General features: G+C 41.4%; 1 protein-coding gene across 1 annotated transcript; it reads left to right on the top strand.

Annotated features, from left to right (window-relative positions):
- The first annotated feature begins 560 nt into the window (after positions 1-560).
- tgm1l1 (transglutaminase 1 like 1) lies at positions 561-18,030 on the top strand. Its single transcript, XM_084546857.1, has 14 exons — positions 561-700; positions 4,946-5,238; positions 5,903-6,094; positions 8,527-8,778; positions 12,537-12,655; positions 13,334-13,441; positions 13,570-13,747; positions 14,372-14,510; positions 14,838-15,030; positions 15,346-15,499; positions 15,742-16,026; positions 16,392-16,552; positions 16,665-16,801; positions 16,896-18,030. Exons 2-14 carry the CDS (start codon positions 4,947-4,949, stop codon positions 17,038-17,040), a joined length of 2,355 nt encoding a protein of 784 aa, XP_084402983.1. The 5' UTR covers positions 561-700; position 4,946; the 3' UTR covers positions 17,041-18,030.
- Positions 18,031-19,242: the final 1,212 nt, after the last annotated feature.

Below are 19,242 nucleotides of genomic sequence, written 5' to 3'. Positions count from 1 at the left end.
AAAGTTCCGGACAGAATTAACCCATGTCAGTCAAATTGTGGTTTTGGTGGGTATTTTGGTCTAGAGGTCGTAAGTTTGTGGTGCATGCATTATTTTTGATTTTATTGTAATACAAACGCAATTAACAATTTGGACTGTGTGCGTTTGGCTTATATTATGATTCTTTGACGTTATGTGCAAGAGTGTTCGTTGTTTTTTAATGCTGACTCTAAGGCCACTTACTTTAAAGTAAATTCAAGCACGAGGTCCTTATCTTTCTCCTCTCCACTCTCTGCCAGGTTCCACTCCCTTCCTGCATCGGAAAAAAGTACTACTGAGGATTGCATAACTACCGTTCTCTCCTCACTTTTCCTCTACGCGCCTGTGCGTACGCGCTACACATCATTCAATATTAGGTTATGATACGTGCGCTCTGTGACGCAGCGCGCACCAAGGAGCGCGACCCCCTAGTGGGAGTCGGGGAACTTCAGCCCATTTTAGAGGGTGGGGCGGCGTGGGCTGAGTCGTAAGGAAGAGGGGTGTGTATCACTTTAAAGTACCGCGCACTACATTCCGGGACACGCTTATAAGAGCTCCGGTCCAAGCGCGCAGCGAGAAAAGACCAGAGAAAAGTTTCCAAAACTTTTTCGGCTGAGAGATAATTACTCGGAGCGCAGCAGAAGTTTCACCGCCGGTCCAAAGAATAATCCACAAAGAGAAAGTAAGAGCATCAGTCTTTTATATTTCTTTCTTTTTTTTCTGATAAGTGAAGTGTCAGTTCGTGCGCGCATGATCCAGCGGTTTTTACTTAAGGACAGTTACTTTCTACAACTGACGTTTCATAGGATGACTGTCCACAGATAGAGACGCTCACATACAGACACGGGACAGACGGTATCACTCAGTTTAGGATCTGCTCTTGTTCCGTATATTAAACTTCAGCACCCAGTGAAGTTTAGCCTCGGACTTGGGAAAGTTTTTTGTCGCCACATCTGGTTGGTTTCCAGCAGCAGTTAGGCTACAGACAGAAGGTTAAGCATTAAAGCATAAAATCATAATCGCTTAGTTTAGGCATTTTCATGTTTTCAGCCTTGTGGGTTGGTGGCCAATCACCAGCTTACCTCTTCTGTCAGAGACCCACATGACCAGACAAACAAGCTGTATCCTCCTGACTACCAGGAAAAAAAAATATTGTCCATCACATTGTTTTAAAAAAATTCCCCAATCTCAAGTTGTTATTTTTAAGATATCATATAACTGATGGATAATGAGAAAGAGAAAAGTACCAAAGCCTCACCCCTTCACATTTGGTATCATTGAAAAGCCCTAAATGTCCTCTGTAGATAGTAAAAGGAGTTAATTCACTAGTATGCAGTGGATGGGAGATACTCAGGTTTACAAATGTCCTCCACAGAGGACAAATTAGAACTACTGGTAGTCAGGAGGATATAAAGCTGATGTTGTTGTTTTTGAACAGTGGACTTTAACTGGCAGCATTTATCTCAGGGGGCCAGTACAGGCGTAGCAGCCTTGCTGGCATACCAACACAAACCAACAGAAGACAAGTGCAGGGTTGCAGAGGGATGGGCACGAAACAGTGGAGAAAGTGATAAGTGTGTGTGTGGCTGTGTGTGTGTGTTTCAAGCTTGGCTGATGCCTGTATTAGAGACCCATTTAAGTTTGTGCATCAAAGTGTAAGGGAAGAGCAACGCTGCCAAGAAAATAGGCTCGTGGGATGGCTTTTCATGGTTTTAAGGGGTTCAGTGGTTGTCTTTAATTGGCCAATTTTGGGCCACCTAGGTGCAGTGGTGAGATAACGCTGACACAAATTGCTAACACAACACCCCGAAAGACCTTTGCTCAGTTCTTATGTTTTGGAACAACCTGTATGTTTTGTTTTTTTGTTGATTTATTTTTTTTTTTCGGTCAATTGAACACGTTTCTTTCCGTTTATCATCCAAACTATGTAGCCATCCATAGTCCACAAGTTAGTAGAGAAACATAAGTTAATTTAATACAAAGTAGTGAAAGTATGAATCAATGACTTCTGTCATATGTTTTATTTTGTTAGTTCCACTTTTAATTTACAGAGTCAGGGAGTGTCTTCAGTTGAATGTGGAGACCACATTTCAAAACATAAAGCTGGTCCATTGTTTTCGGCCTCTGTGATTATGAAGGTTTCTGCTAAATACTGTGGGGATTTGAAGGGAGGGGAAGACTTCTGGCCAGCAGATGAACTCAGGAAGACATGGTGTGTGAAAAATGTGAAAAGTGTAACATAGCATCCTGCACACACGCAGATGTTGCACACACACACACACACACACACACACTCTTCTCACTTGCAGGCTCTTAGTGTCTGATACTATAAGACGCCCCTCCCTACCACCTCTTTCTCAGCTGTTGCCTGCTCTTTGAACTCTGCCGCATAGCTTCACTATCACTTCTCTGCCCAAATCGGTATGTTTGATGCGCCTCCTAAGGGCAAATATTTAACCATGAAACTCAATAGTAAAGCAGCATTTATCAAAAACTGTTGCTGCTGTTTGTTCGTTTGAAATATGCAGGAAGATACCTCAAATGTCACCATTCAAATGTCACCTGTCTTACTGCTCTACTAGGCTATAAGTAATGCTGAAAGTGTGTTAAAATTGTTGAACAAAAATGTACCCTGCAGAATGAAATATCTACAACAGTGACAGTCACTGACAGCGAGCCGAACCCTTTGGCTGGGGGTTACCTTATCCGCCAAAATAAGAAACTGCCCATGCTCGCCATATCCAGAAATTGCTGCCAAAGTGTGCTTTCTAACTGACTACTATCCTACTAACGTAACCACCAGCATTACCATTGAAGTTAAAGACCATATCTTTAGCTTTACTAAAGATTACTTTTCAGGTTACTGTTCTACTCTATGTTTGTAAGAATCCTGTTGCTACACTGAGTGGAAGCCAAGCAGCTTACTGAAAAATGGCAAAAACTCCTTACCTGAAGTGTAAATCTATCTGCTATCTGCATTTGTGTCTTGTATGTTTTTCTATACGCACCAAAAAATAACTTAGTCACCATAATGCTATGCTGTCTTGCTAAAAAACTGACACAAGGGCAGATGTTTCACTCATCCAAGCTAGCTTCCTAGCTAGCTTCATAGACTGGGCATTTCGGTTTTAATTGGTTTTAGCATCAGTTGTTTAGCATTCAAGTGTCTATCAAGTCAATAGGCTATATTGTTATTATTATAATTATTATTATAAAATTTGCTAAAAATATTTAGATAAATGAACTAGAGCTGGAGATACGTATTGCCTAGTTTTTCCCTAATTTACAGTGAGTTAGCATTAATGTGTTAGGTAGCTAAAGCTGATAAAGTCTACTAGTGGCAGTTGAATATGTCTTTGACTTGTGTTTCTTTCCATGATTGTCCAGGGGAACTACCCTTTTTGTTGAGCTGTGTTTCATCTGTGTGAAATCGCAGACCCATTCTTTCAAAACATGACTAAGAATTTCAAAACTAGTCACTATATTACCGTAAACTCCATTGGGTGGAAAGCTTCAGGACTGTCGACAGCACCAAGGGAGATGCGACTCAGCAAAGGGTGTTTGTAGAAATGAGAGTCATCGCTCTATAAACCATAATTCCCTTATACGTGTTTACCTAGCAACACTGTATTTCTCCTGACTGTGTACATTACTGCAGCTCATTAAGGGTTCATGGGCGGTTTACAAGGGCTAACAAAATTTCACTGGCCCTTTAATGTTTGAGCAAAATAGATTTATTTTTGCATGCTAACCCTGCAGCCTGTGTGGCTTTCATGTTTTGATTGAGAGAAGATGCAGATGGTGAGAATAAAAAAAGGGGGGGAGGGGGAGGGGGTAAGAGGGAAGTCCTCCTCCATCAGCCTTTCAGTGTATTCAACACTTTTTTTTTACTTTCCCAGCATTCCTATTTGGTGTGTGACATTTGAACCTGAGTTAAAAATGTGGGGATGGGAAGGAAGGACGTGCTTATCTTCAGTGAGACAAATGATCTAATTCCCCTGTGATTATTAGTGCAGTGTATGAGGGTGGGGATGTGGCAGGGTGATAAATGTCCGCATGATGCACAAGTACTGTACACCTACCCCCGCGGCGTATGTGCACACAAAGAGCACACACGACAAGCACAGAAACAACATTACTCTCCAGCTGCAGCTGGGGTGCAGCAGATGGATTCCAGCTGTTTGTAGATGTTATGGTAAATCACACAGCCAGTGTACCCGGCAGGGCTGTACGGCTAAATACCCCTGAATGCTTTGGGAGTTTGCCAAGTCCAAATCAGAAATGTGGTAATTGTGGGAAAATAAATAAATAAAACTATAATGACTGTTTCTTGATTGAGAGATGAAAAGAATGGAGAACTGGAGAGATGTTTGGTTTATCACATCGGAATGAAATGTTCTGTAGCACAGTGTTTCTCTAATGACCTCTTAACACTAGCGTCTGCAATTTTCCGCAGTTGTTTTGAGTTTGGTCTGCATGTTTTCAAGTCTCAACTTATTCTCTATCACAGATTTCAATTTAAATAGAAGTGTGAGTGTGACATGTGAGTCATAAATTCTTAATTTAATACTACCTGAGTTGCAATCAATTAACCTCTTATTTACCTGATTATTGGATCAATAGTTTGGTATGTCAACTGCATAAGAGAACAGTGCAAATATTCTGAGGTGCAAACAGTCTAATAGTCTAAAATCCACACACACTCGTTTACATTTACTGACTGGTGGTATTACAACAATCATCTTCCAGAGCTCATTTTCACTCCAACCATATTATTTGCTTATTTCTGTAGTTTTCAGGCAGAGCTTTAAACCATCTTCATACCTAAAAAAGCAGAATAATTATCTTTGTTTTATAGCAGTGGGTTGATTGGTATCAAAGATTTTACTCCTCAAACAGAGACAGCAACTTTTTTCTTGTCTTTCAGAATGCCAGGTGAGCGACTGACAGTGAGAGGCACTTCAGAGATTGGGCGTTTCCCTGGAGCCGCACCCCCCACCAGGGTGGAGCTGACCATTCACAAGCATGGGGAGAAGAAGCAGGAGGAGGGAGGCTGCCGTCGCTGGTTCAGGAAGATGTGCCCGTGCTGCTGTAAGCGCCAGAACAGTACCTCCTATGATGTTACAGATAAGGTGGAACTGGACAAAATCCCATCCCCGGCCCCAGTCGTAGAGCCCACTAAGCCAAAGCCTGAGAATGGAGAGGCAAAGGAAATGGAAGGTAATGTCTCTGACTGTTATTTAACAATTAAATATAACATATTTTTATTCCAGCTGTATGGGCAGTTTTTTGCTTATTGGACATACAATGTGCATAAAGGATGGATGTAGTCACAGAGTCCTAAAAGTGAAGCTGGCTTCAAAAATTCTCTAGCTCCAATAAATGCCATTTAAAAATTGTCAGCTTCTCTCATAAAATAATAAGTCAGTACATTCAGTCAGTATGTCAGTAATTCAATTCAGTTAAATTCACTTCTTGTTGGTCAGTGGTGGTGGTGAACGTGGTCCATTTGAACATAATTCCGTTATTAAGGAGATATGAAGAGGTAGGGTAGTGGAGATGTCTTATCTAGAGGGATTAAAAAGTCAGCCAGATCCACCTCAGCTCCTCTCGATCTCCTCTCTTCTACCACAATATGATCAATTCTGACTCCAAAAAAACAATCGTGATGCAATGGGGAAAAAAAACAAATGTGGGGCTTCAAAATTGTAGTCCACAGATGAATGGATGTTGTCAGTGTTAGAATGTCCTTCTTTTATATATATTAGGCCTATAGTCCACGTTCCTCAAAAATATCAGCACAATTCCAACAGATACTATGACACTGTTGGCAGCAGAAGCATAGTCACATACTTACATTTGATATGCAACTTTCCTCTCTCAGAAATTAAGTTGTCGGTGTGCTCAGTGGACCTTCTGAGCTCCAAGACGGGTCAGAACCGACGGGAGCATCACACTGACATGTATCATGGTGATGAGATGATCATCCGCAGAGGACAGACCTTCCAGATGGAGCTGGAGCTCAACAGGCCCTTCAATGCCGACACCCACAAGCTGCACCTGGACCTAAAAACAGGTAGGTCTGCAGTACTCATAAACAGATAGTTAAGAAATACTGTTGAGTACAAGTGTCTCTTTTCCTTTTCTAAGTGATGGTGGGACCAAGAATGAATACTGTATGTCCTAGATCATATACTGTGTTTCATCATATTACTTAAGACAGATTAAGGAAAGAAGTCGCTGTTGTGTAATATCAGTCTTAGTTAGCTAAATGTAATGGGTGGATAACTATAAGTGAAGTGGCCTAATGGGCAAATAGTTAAACAGTAGAAAGTAAAGAATAAACAGCTGAAATAGCTAAAAAGTAGTGGATACATAGGTGGTAACTGAAAGTTACAGTAGCTAAATGATAGGATAGGAAATAGTGTGAATGAATAGCTGAAAATACTATATATAAACAGTTTAAATATCCTAGTTATCAAAATGGAATAGATAAAATGTTGAAAATAGCTGAAGTGTAGCTAAAAGAGTTAACAACTGTGAGCTAAAAATAGTTGATAAATATTTAATTTAGCAAAGTTAGCAAGATGGAATAGCTGAAATACTATAGCTAAGTGTAAATAAACAATAGCATGCTATGTTAGCTAAAAGTAATAAACAGTTGCAAGTGCTAAGCCAGCTAAAAGTAATAGCCTAGATTAAACAACTGAAATAGCTAAGGCTAGCTTTGTGTATAAACCTGCTCAGTAGCTCATTTGACAAGGTTGTCTTGTATGTCATGCTAAACAATAAGTACAACAATAAAACAAACATGCTGAGAACCACTGCTCTAGACTCTGAAGACATTTTATAACTGTTTTCACAGCACGAGTCCCATTATCCGTGATGTATAAGCTACTCTGATTTTCATGAGCAAAATTGCAGAGTGCCCCTTTCACCAATAATAGTTGCACATGTAAACACTAAGGGTCAAACCACTAACTGTTCAGAGTATGGGAAACACGGTTAAAATGCTACGCGGAGGTGCCGTGTTTAAATCAAGCAGCTCTTCAACTAGAGCTACACCACAAGCTTTGGATTCCATCCATCGGCCCACAGCATTAAGAGTTTCCAGACCTCATGACACCGGACACCTCCCTCTTGTATTTCCGGGCCTCATACTGCACGGCTGGGAATAAATGGACATTACATCACCACACAGAAGTGATTTCTTGTCACCTGCTGCTTAGATAGGCCTTATTGTAAGTGAGTATCTAACTTAGTCACATTCATCAGGCTGTAAATACCATTATTTTCTGGGGAAAAGGTTATGTTAAGGGCACAGAAAGTGCACTAAAAGCAGTGCTCCGTATTATATTTTACTTTTGTAAGCTGTTGGTCAACTTGCAATAAAGATTCTGACCCAGTTTTCAGTAAAGACAAAGTGGTTCCAGTCTTAAAGATTTGGTGTTTTTCACATTTCCCTTTGAATAAGTACTCAAATGTGACAAAGGAAGGGCAGGGTGTCCTGAATGCAGTCAGATGGAGAATAATGGTTTCTTAGTTAACTCCATAATTTTTTCAGCAAATGGCAGCCCTGCGGGGTGCCACAGCAACTCAGAGGAAACCATCCAGTACATCTTAATCTAGTTTGTGGGTGGGGTGGGGGGGTTATCTGTCCATTTTTCATGAAAGAGAGTGTTTTCACAAAGCTGTCTTACTTAATTATTTATTTTTTGTGTTTGGTTAGCCCATACCTAAATATCAAGTCATGTTCAAAGGAACACTTTAGCTAATTGTCTTAAGATAATTGTCCTAAGAAATACCACACACAAATGTGCTTTGCTTTCTACGGTGAAGTGTGTGTGGTGCAGTGTTGGAGGTCCTCCAGCCTCAGAAATGTGTTTGCTCAGAGAAGCTGTGTATAGCCAGGCCAAAGGTTGTGATCCACATGTGGGTTACAGTTTGTTATTGTTGTCATCCTCTGGAATTACTCTGACTCAAGCCGCCAACTACATGTTGCAATGAAGTCTCATTTGATTTGCATTTTCAGTTTTTATATTTTATCTGCACACGAACACGTTTCATTTTGTTTGTTCCTTAAAAGCACTTTGTTGCACCATTGGAGGTTTATTTATTTAAAATAAAATAATCTGTCACTGATTTACAGACAATTGAAAGACAGGTAGTAGATTTTTTTTCAGCCTTGTATTAAACTTCGTATTTAAATGTTTCCAAGAGCATTAATGGTTTCTAGTAGTTCACAGCAAATCCACTTTAACTTCATGCAACTGAGCTGGAGACAAGAACAACGATGCAGAATGATGTTAATCCTAGCAACAGTCTCCTGCACAGTTCAGAGTGCTATTAATCTCCTTAAATACATTTTTGCAAAAACATGAGTAAAAGCATGTCCCACAATGTCGAAATATGTCTTTTATTTGTAAAGCGTTTTTAGTGTCTCTTCTTATTAGTGTGTTCTTATGCAGCATTCAGTATGTGCCTGACAATATCACCTCTCTCATGTAGGACCACTGCCCGTGGTATCCAAAGGCACCCACATCATCATTCCACTGGTGGAGCACCTGGAGGATGAACGCTGGGAGGCCAAGATCACAGAGCAGAACGGCAGCAAGATCAAGCTGTCCGTCAACTCACCGGCAAATGCTGTGATCGGGCTGTATGGGCTCACCGTGACAACTTGCACTTTGAAAGGCGAGGCTGCAACTACTCACAACTCCAGCAAGACTATCGTCATGCTCTTCAACCCCTGGTGTGAAGGTAAGCTGGTAGTGGGGTGGGAATGGGGCAGAAGGTTTTCATGGACTGAGGGCAGGAATGTAGGAGAGAGCATGGAAAGAAGTCGAATCATGGCCAGGTGATAAGAGGAGTAAAAATGAAGGAATGAAAGACAGGTGGTGTTACATAACAAGTCTGAAATGAAATACGTACTATCTGGAGTAATGTTAAGTTTGAGGGAGAATACTTTTAAACAACAAGTCAACATCGCTTTGAGAGAAAAACAGCCTGGAGCAGTTCATTTCCCAGAACTGCTATCTATCTGATAGCAAATAGATGTCTATTTAGCTATTTAATCTCTGAAAGGAGGCCTGATATAATGTGGCACATGGGTGAGAGAGACGAGCTGAATCCATGAGAACATTGCTGTCCATCAAATAGCTACAGCGTGACAGTGTGTGACTGTAGGAGTTATGTAACTCAACTGGCTCTAATTCAAGATTTCTGGCTACATGATAGCCCCTTAAGCACTGCTTTCAGCTACATTTGAGATCAAAACAGTTTGTCTATGCGGTGAAGCAGATCTTGAGCTGCCTCATTTATAAAGTGTTTATACAGATATGGATTTGAACCTTTGTTTATGCATAAACTATTGCGACCCTGGAAACGTGATAAAAGGAGATTTTAAAAAATGACAACTTCTGCACAACTTCTGGTGGTTAGCACTGATGCCTCACAGCAAGAAGGTTCCTGGTTCGAATCCATCTGGGGCCTTTGTGTGTGGAGTTTGCATGTTCTCAATGTGTCTGCGTGGGTTCTCTCCGGGTACTCTGACTTCCTTCCACCGTCCAAAGACATGCTTGTTAGGTTCATTGGTGATTCTAAATTGGCCGTAGGTGTGCATGTGAATGTGAATGGTTGTCTGTCTCTCTGTGTTAGCCCTGAGATAGAATGGCGACCTGTCCCAATGTCTCCCCCCACATTTTCATTACAGAAAATGAATGAATATTTAACATTTTAATAATATTTTTAGTAACTTAAGCACATTGTACGTTAAAACTAAAAAAAGAGAAAATCCTTTTGTATAGAATTTCTACACAGTGCAGACAGCTGAGACGGTATGACACTTGTGCCAGCGTCAATTGACAGTTTTCCATTCTGCTGCACATTTCCAAGTACTCTACACAAACATTACACTGTTATGAGTTTTGTTTCTGACTTGGTTTCTGGAGAGGATGGCTTATTTTGTAGGCTTAACAGTAGTTTTTGTGAATTAGTTTAACTTGCAAAAAGATACCTGCTTTAAACATATTTGTGTGACTTGACCTTATTTTGGCCTTTAAACTCTCATTTAAAATGTCAACTTAACATGTAACACGTGCTAGCTGCTGTTAAAAAGGCGTTACTGATAATTCCTTTAAATGGAACGTGTACTAGTGCTTATGACATGGGAAGTTGTGCACACAAAATGCTTGGCATTCAAACTGATTGGCCATGAGTCAGAAGTCGTGAGAAAACCGCTAATAGGTAACTGCTGGAGTCTAGAAGCCATCAGTTTCCGCACCTACAAATGTCTTGTGGCAGAAAGTTGGTCTGGAAGCCCTCCATTGGGAACTAATTGTGCTCTGGCAAAGATATGTCAAGGCAATCAATCATTTGGACAGGCTTTATGTGGTGATGAACAGAACAGTGACGGAGGACTATTCATTTGCATGCAGAGGTATTTTTATCTCTGTATAGGCTGAAACCTGCCTCATAATAAAATCCAAATGGCATGTTATCATACTCACATTCTGATAACAAGACTCTGACTGAGCAAGTCTGATTCAGTCATTTACAAAAATATCAGCACGCCTGTCACAACTTGTAAACTCAGATTACAGTTGCAAGGTTCTGAAAACCACAAGAGGGTTCATATGGACTCTTCTTGTTAACCACGGTAAACTTGACCCCATTCGAAAGCGCCATACGTGATATCCTGTCGTGTATACTTGGGTTTTTCCTGCTAGGACAACGCAAAACATCTTCTTTGAAAAAGCTTAACAGAGAGATGAAGTCATGACATCAACTCCGGGTTAACTCTAGGTGTGGGCCCTAAAACAAAAAAATCAGTCAGTGCAGCATTGCATTATGATTATTACTGAACACAAATTCAAATTGTATTGTGTAGTGCCAAAACATGTTCCTATTATTTTGACAACCCCCATTTTGGTCAGAGGCTAGGTTAAATAACAGAAAACACAAACTTCATCCTCCAGAATGAGCATTACCACTTTCCTGATGCAGTTTCAACATAAACTGAGCATTAGTCACCAGTCATGAAAGACTGGCTGTTACAAAAGGACACATTTGTTGTTGAACTTGGCAAATGAGTGTATTTACTACAGCTGCTTTTAATACCATTTCTGACTTTTTTTTGACACAAATGGTAGTTCCTTGTGTTCGAAACTGTGCTTATGTACAAATTTATCAGTATTTCTTATTTCTGACATATTTAAAAAGGAAACAGAGGTCAGCTTCATTTTTATTATGTGTACTATTCTATTATTCAGTAAAGAAAGCATGAGGAAATGAGGTCCATTGAGTATTCGCCTGAGTTTTGCAAATTATCCAGACAGGATATTTGAGAGAAAGAGGTGAACTAGCAGCGCACCAGAACCTGGACCTGGATTTGATAAGGAAGACTGTCTGTCTTTCATTGTGGGTTTGCTGCTCTTGGCAGCGTGCCCAATCTCCTCTTCCCTCTTTCAATCTCTTTTTCCCCGAGACCAATCTCTGCCTCACGCTCATAAAAGTCAAAATCCTACAATTACTGTATGAAACGCCACGGGGCAAGTTCAGAGTAATCCCTGCAGCTGGCAACCTGTCCTCGCCATCGCTTTTACTGCTGCCATGTGTATTTCCTGCAGTTTTATGCCTCTCCCCACCCAGCTCCATTCTTGCTATCTGCTGACCCGACCCTCACTCTGTAACCCCATCACTCTCTTCTCTGGCCTCCTCCTCCATATCCTCCTGTGTGTCTGTTCCTCTCAGGAATTTTCAGTAAGAAGTGAAAACCACACTTATAACAACTGCCAGATACTGTCAGCTTCAACTCCCTCTGCTTCCTCCAGTAAAATCTCAAGACACTGCGTTGTGCTTCACTCTCTCTCCCTCCACCCTGTTCTCTTCCAAGCATAACTTCCCCTCTTTCTCTCACGCAACCCCTCCTCCAGGACTTTGTTAAACCTCTTCCTTTCACTTGCTTTTTCTCATGCCCATCTTAAATACTCTGAAAATGCCAGAATTTTCTTTTTCTTTGTCACGTTCCTTTTCTCCACCCACGGGTAGTCGTGGTGGCGCCATCAACGGATAAAAGGGATAGGAGAGGATATACACAGATTTGTGAAGCTCCTGCAAGGGGTGCACGCCCTTGTCTGTAGCGCTGATGTCACTCAAAACAGACTGTTTCCCATAGACGAGTGTGGGCCCCACTGCAAGGTCCATGGAGTCATTGTGTTTCTTAACCATTTCCTGGCCTCTGGAACATGCTCTCATAAAATGTGAAAAGAAATCGCATTCTTAAGTGGTTCAGTCACTGCAGAGGTGAAAAAAACACAGATTCTGGGTCACTTTCACTGACAGGGAGGAAGACGAAGCCTTCCTAAAGTCTTACATGCAAAGGATTCCTTGTATTCTCTGCCAAGAATGGTTTAATTGGATTGAACTTTAGTCATAACTTAGCAAAATGAGAAAGTATATACAATGCTGGATAAAATAGTTGGAGATGCACAGTTATAATGCGTTTCATTTGTTTGCAGAGGACACTGTGTTCCTGGATGACGAGGAGGGGAGGAAGGAGTATGTGCTCAATGACACTGGAAGGATTTACTACGGAACTGAGAAACAGATCGGTGCCCGCACATGGAACTTTGGGCAGGTATGGACTATAAAAATGAGACGTGACTGGAATGTGCTGCATCCTTATGTTCCTGAATGGTTGTTACATCTACAGTATGTTCCTACTGACGTCGTGCTCGAACTAGCTCCAAACACCACAGTTTTATTACAGCTGTATGTATTATGCTTAGAAAATACCTAGAAATGTGGGAAGAGCTGACATTTCTGCTAACGATAGTTAGACAAGAGTAAACAGTGTTTTTGCTGGGGGCTATTTTCGAGCTCAGATTATTACACATTTGGTGCACAAGTGGGTACTTCCAGTGGCAGGATGGTGCATTCCTGTGGAACAATTATGTGTTTTTACAAGGTTTGGGGAAAACAATGGAGCTCTGCTATATGTCACAGAGGAAACAAATCTAGCAGGCTTTAGCTACAGGGCTAGTACTTGTTAAGAGTGAAATAATTGAAGATTCAGTCTTTTCTTGGCATTTCAGTACAGAGCATTGGAAAATGAGCTTTAACTGAGAAGATTATTCTCCTAAATTGAGGCGTGACTATGACTATGACCTAAAATATTTCACAGTGAAGACTCTCCTTTGGAAACACAATGTTCCTGCTGTAATTTATAATTTGATGTCTCCACCGCTGTATTCTCATGGAGCTCAGGATCATTTTAATTTCATAATTTAGTCTTTTTTTCCTTTCTTCACTGCAGTTTCATGAAGGATTACTGGACGCATGCCTATTTATCCTTGAGAAAAGCGACATGCCTCCGTCTGGTCGTGGGGATCCCGTCAACGTGGTCAGAGTTGTGTCTGCCATGGTGAGTTAATGTGCATCAAAAAACAGATAAAAGAGTCATTATTTGGAACATTTAAAAAAAAAAAAAAACTGGTCATTGCTTCAAACCAACCTGAATGCCTTAATCTAATTCATTGATTCTCTTTTCAGATAAATGCTCAGGATGACCTTGGCGTTCTGGTTGGGAACTGGTCAGGGGACTACTCTGATGGAGTGTCTCCGGCTGCGTGGAGCAGCAGCGTGGAGATCCTGAGGAAATACCACTCCTCCGATGGGACGCCCGTGTCGTACGGACAGTGCTGGGTCTTCTCTGGGGTCACTACAACAGGTGAGCAAGAGAAAAAAATAGCGTGCACTTGTTGGCGTGAGAGAAAGCGAAGGGCGTGTTTATGGAGACAGGCTGAACCTTAGTGGGAGGTGGAGATTTGGCACGTGAAGGGAGTGTACACTGTGTGTGTGTGTGCTCTCTGTGTCCACATCAAAAAAACACAAAGAATATACAAGAGAGTTCCCTAGTTCTCATCTCAATTAAATTACCACTCCAGAAATGATTGTGAGCGTGGCTCTCTGTCTGTCAGGCCCTTTTCATTAGCTCACACTGTAACTCTATCACAGAACACTTCATTCATTGAGCGTGCATGCAAGGAGCCTCACATGATAGCTAGCTGACCTTAGTACATAGCGTTGCCCCCGATAGCAAGCCACAGCTCATATACACCCTAAATACCTTGCATAGACATTCCCGTCATACCTCCTACTTTTGTCACAGAGCCCCATGTGTCGCTTTCATTCAATCACAATAATAACATACTAAGGAACCATTCGAATGCCATCCTTGCAGAAATGCTTTAAGTATTATTATCTGCTAATTTGATTACTTTCAAGTATTAAAGGCCAGTTCTGTTTTAATTCATCTATGTCTGTCTGTCTGTCTGTCCGTCTTGGTTTCCAGTGCTGCGCTGTCTTGGAATACCTGCCCGCAGTGTGACCAACTTCCAGTCTGCTCATGATACTGATGTGTCCCTCACTACAGACGTGTATTTTGATGAGAATATGGAGCCGATCGACCTCCTCAATAATGACTCTGTCTGGTAAGACATGGAGGTGTGCATGGTCAGGACATCCTGCTATGAAAGTGGCCTGCTGCTAAATCAACACGTCAGGAATGTGCCATATATTTAGAACTGCTCCGTAGCATTCCCTCTAACTTGAAACCCCAGAGACGCCATGCACTCTCAATGATTTACTCTCAAACTCACTAATCTGGTATCTAGCTCCAGACTATCTTGTAGTACCGGTGTCCTTAGAATGCCCTTCGACATGCTAAAAGTGTGCTAAGTTCATTCCTTATGGCTAGTATTGTCACCTCTGTGATTCAAATTCAAAAATACAAATATCTAAACCCTATCTACCCATAGGAATTTCCACGTATGGAACGACTGCTGGATGGCCAGACCAGACCTGCCTCCTGGAAACGGAGGCTGGCAGGCTGTCGACTCCACTCCTCAGGAGACAAGCCAGGGCACCTTCCGCTGTGGCCCCGCCTCTGTCAACGCCATCCGCACTGGCCAGGTTTACCTCAAACACGACACGCCTTTTGTCTTTGCCGAGGTAAGAGCACTTTGTTATTTTGTTCTGTTCCATTGCATTGGTATCCATGCATTAGCAAACTGGGTATTTAGGATGTGCAAAGGTGGTCTTTGGAGCTGCAATAACTGCTGTAAATCAGACATACATGTAATAGATACAGTAAAAATATTTTCTAGTGGCATCACAGTATTCATTTCTTGATTTCTTGATTAACAAGGTGAACACAGAATGGGATCTCATCATTTTCCAACTGATGAATAACATAATTTTGATGCATAATTTGGTTGAACTTCTCATGAACTCTGATCTTTGACCTGGTCTTCTTTTTTCTGTCAGGTCAACAGTGATAAAATCTACTGGCAGAGGAACTTCGATGGTACCTTCAGTCAGATCCACAGTGAGAAGAAAGCTGTCGGCCACTTCATCAGCACCAAAGCAGTGGGCTCAGACGAGCGGGAAGACATCACACACCTGTACAAACACCAAGAAGGTACTGATGGGGTATTTTACTTGACCAACTGCAGACCTACCTTTTATTGCTATTCAAGAACCAGACAGAATAATTCCTCGATAAGTAATGATTATTGACCTGTCTGTACAATGTTAAAATACGCCTCTCTGTTTGTTTTGTTTGGGAAGACTGTGTGCCGTATCTCTTGTAATTTTTTAGAAACTCTGAAACCTCAGACAGAATGAGGTGCACTCACCTACTCCTTCTTTTTTTGCTGCCAGGTTCAGAGGAGGAGCGCATTGCTGTGGAGACTGCTAGTCGCTATGGCAGCAAGCCAGACGTCTACTCCTCACCTATGGCAGAGGATGTGTGTGTGGAGGTGAAGATGGAGGGCGAGGGGCCCAGGATGGGAGCCGACGCTCAGCTGAGCATCGTGGTGAAGAACCTGAGTTCGCAGCCCCGTCGGACAACGCTGCACAGCCAGGTGGCTGTCATGTACTACACTGGTGTGCTGAAGAACGCCATCAAGAAGGACGAGATGCACGTGGAGCTTTTGCCCAATGAAGGTTGGATTTCCTCTGAGCTTTAATTAATATTTATTGCTAAGAAAGATTTAAACCGCCATATATGATAGAAGATGCTCAGACTGACAAGGTGACATGGAGAATTGTTGTTTTGGTTTTAAGACCTGCAACTTTGTTTTTATTCCCTCTCATTCCTCTGAACCCATGCTAAGCTAAGCTAAGCTAAGCTAAACTAAACTAAGCTAAGAAGATTCCAGCTGTGGCTTTATATTACCATACAGACAGGAGAGTGCTGTAGAACGTTACATTTTCATTATATTTTCCCAAATGTCAGAGCATTTATCTAATGATAAGTAAGACTTGCAGTGAAATGTACACCTAGCTCATCTCTTTACTTCTCCATGCAGAGAAGACCATTGAGTGGGTCCTGCCGTACCAGCAGTACCAGAACCAGCTGGTGGACCAGGCAGCCCTGATGCTGACCCTGGCTGGAAGAGTTACTGAGACCCAGCAGGTGCTGGCCAACCAGACGACCTTCAGGCTCCGTACACCTGACCTCAACATCACGGTAGGATTATATTATATTTAGCATTTTTATAATTAGCATTTAAAACTTGTAGTAACCTTGTTCGGTTTACTTTGTCCCTCCTGACTAATTTATATCTTACATCTCTCGACAGCCTGTGGGAGAAGCTGTGGTTGGTAAGGAGATGGCAGCCAAGATTACCTTCACCAACCCCCTGCCTCGCACACTAAAGGACGTGGTGTTCAGAGTGGAGGGCCTGGGCCTTCAGAAGGGCCACGAAGTGGTCGTAGGGTAAGAACACTTCCTCTTACCTTCTGCCTGCCTATTTCTCCCCCACACATTTTCTTGTCTGGATTAACATTTCCCTCTTCCTTGCCCCTCTCAGTGATGTTGGCGGTCACTCCACGGTGACACTGACAGAGCACTTCATCCCCATCCAACCCGGGCCCAGGAAGCTGGTGGCAGCCCTCGACTGTAAACAGCTTACACAAGTGCACGGAGTGGCTGACATTGTTGTTCTTGAACAGTGAGCGTGAGACTTTCAGCTGCAACTACAACAATTATTTTCCTTATGAAACACAGTATAAGGTACACAGTGTATCTAATTATATAAAGTGTGCTACGTACCTTAAACCGTCTCAATTATGTTGAATTTTTGATAATCTAAACCTATGAGTATTATCAGTATTATTTTTTTAACTTTAAGATCGGCTGAAACTTCTGCCTTGCTGTGGTGAAGTATGCGACAGTATTTAAATTTGTGCCCAGCAAACCAAGTGCCTGAATTAGTAAGTGTTTGTGTACTGAAGTCATAAAACTGTCCTAACACGAACACTTCATATTCAAATATTCTAAAGTATTTCAAGACACTGAACAAAGCATGTGAAGGTGCAGAAAGTCCAACCATTTTGTGACAATGTAAATACTGTATGTTCATATAGCTCGTCATAATGTGAAAAGTATTCTGACAAAATGAACCTCACGTGGCTCAAATGAAGGGAGGCTGTGGAGTGTTTGGAAAGGGAATCATGCTGAAATTGGTGTTGACATTTGAAAAAAAAAGAAAGAGGCATGTTATAATTTCCTGTTCTTTTATTCTGTTATATTTCAGTAATATTTCTGTACCAATTGAACATGAACACAACAAAAAGGACAACTAATAGGTTATTTTAATCATCAGGTGAAATGTAAAGTCCCTGCGCCTCCTTTATTTTGAAAAGAAACAAGTTAGCACTCATAAAGAAGAAATGACTTGCCAAATGCAAAATGTTCCTTTCCAGATGTTGCTCTTTATTTCTTGTGTGTGTTTTTCCTAATTTGTATGTACTCAAACTGACATCAGCTGCACTGCAGCAAATATGCAAATCTGAACAGACCACAGTGGCCTTAAGTCACCTCAGCCTTAACAGTGTCTAGTCTCTTTACCTTCCACACTCCAAGTACAATGTGAAGGAAACTATGTTAATAACCTTATACTATTTATCTTATCTTTATTATTTTTTTGTATCATCTGTGTTGTATTAATAATAAAACTAAAACAATGACCTGGCTTTAAGTGTCCTACTTTATATTTATATTTCTTTCTCTTTTTATACTTTCACAAAGTGATTATATTTTGCAGCAGTGATAGTTTTGCTATTTAAAAAGTTTACCTTTTTTTTTTTTTTTTTATTCTTAAAAAAGGCCGACTCAGGAAACCTTGCACAAGCATTCCAATGCACCTGTACTTTTTTGTACCTGTGAAAATGGCAATAAAGTCAATTCTGTTCTATTCCACTCCAATGCGTCATTAGACATGCCCTTACTGGTTAGAGATGAGGGAGGATAAGATGATGTAATCCCAGCTCTGCAGAGGAAACCATTTATTGTAGCTGTCTGCCACAAAAAGGTTTGGTGCTCTTTGCATGGTTTACTTAATCATGACTAATTCCAGCTGTGCAAGTTAAGGCAGGTGACACACCTTTGTCACATTTCATCATTCAGAATCATTCGTTAACAGGTACGTTAAGCTGACTGGGCAACAGCAGTGAGTGATAGTGTGATGCTTCATCAAGAACCTGATCATTATTAAAATTACATCAGTAACAATAACACTGTCATCTATTCCTTGCTATGTGAACATGAACCCTGTGTGCTCCGATCAGGAAAAACATTATGACCACTGACAGGTGAAGTAAATAACACTGATTTTCTCTTCATGATGGCACCTGTTAGTGGGCAGGATATAAGAGGCAGTAATTCAGCATTTTGTCCTCAAAGTCAGTGCATCTCCAAAACAGCAGCTCTTGTGGGGTGTTTCCAGTCTGCAGTGGTCAGTATCTATCCCTTGTGGTCTGATCCAACAGACGAGATACTGTAGCTCAAATTGCGGAAGAAGTTAATGCTGGTTCTGATAGAAAGGTGTCAGAATACACAGCGCATCGCAGTTTTTTGCGTATGGGGATGCATAGCTGCAGTCAGGATGCCCATGCTGAATAATCTGTCTACCACAGAAAGCACCAACAACACAATCTTGCTTTTAGAACTTTTGTTAGTCAGATCATATGGATGCAGTATTTATGGAGAACATCGGAAACTACAGCCTGATCATATCTGACACTTGAATGAGTACAAATGCAGCTTTAAAGCAGGAAAGACACACGTTCATTTATTTATTTATTGAGGCAGAATAAGCTGTTGGTGATGCACTGAATATAAAATTCTGAGCTGATACCAGTGACCAGCCCTGATGC

Source organism: Chelon labrosus (assembly GCF_963514085.1).
Source record: "Chelon labrosus genome assembly, chromosome: 6".
Lineage (NCBI taxonomy): Eukaryota > Metazoa > Chordata > Actinopteri > Mugiliformes > Mugilidae > Chelon > Chelon labrosus.
The sequence above is the reverse complement of the archived record's forward strand: the minus strand, read 5'-3'. Positions and strand labels throughout refer to the sequence as shown.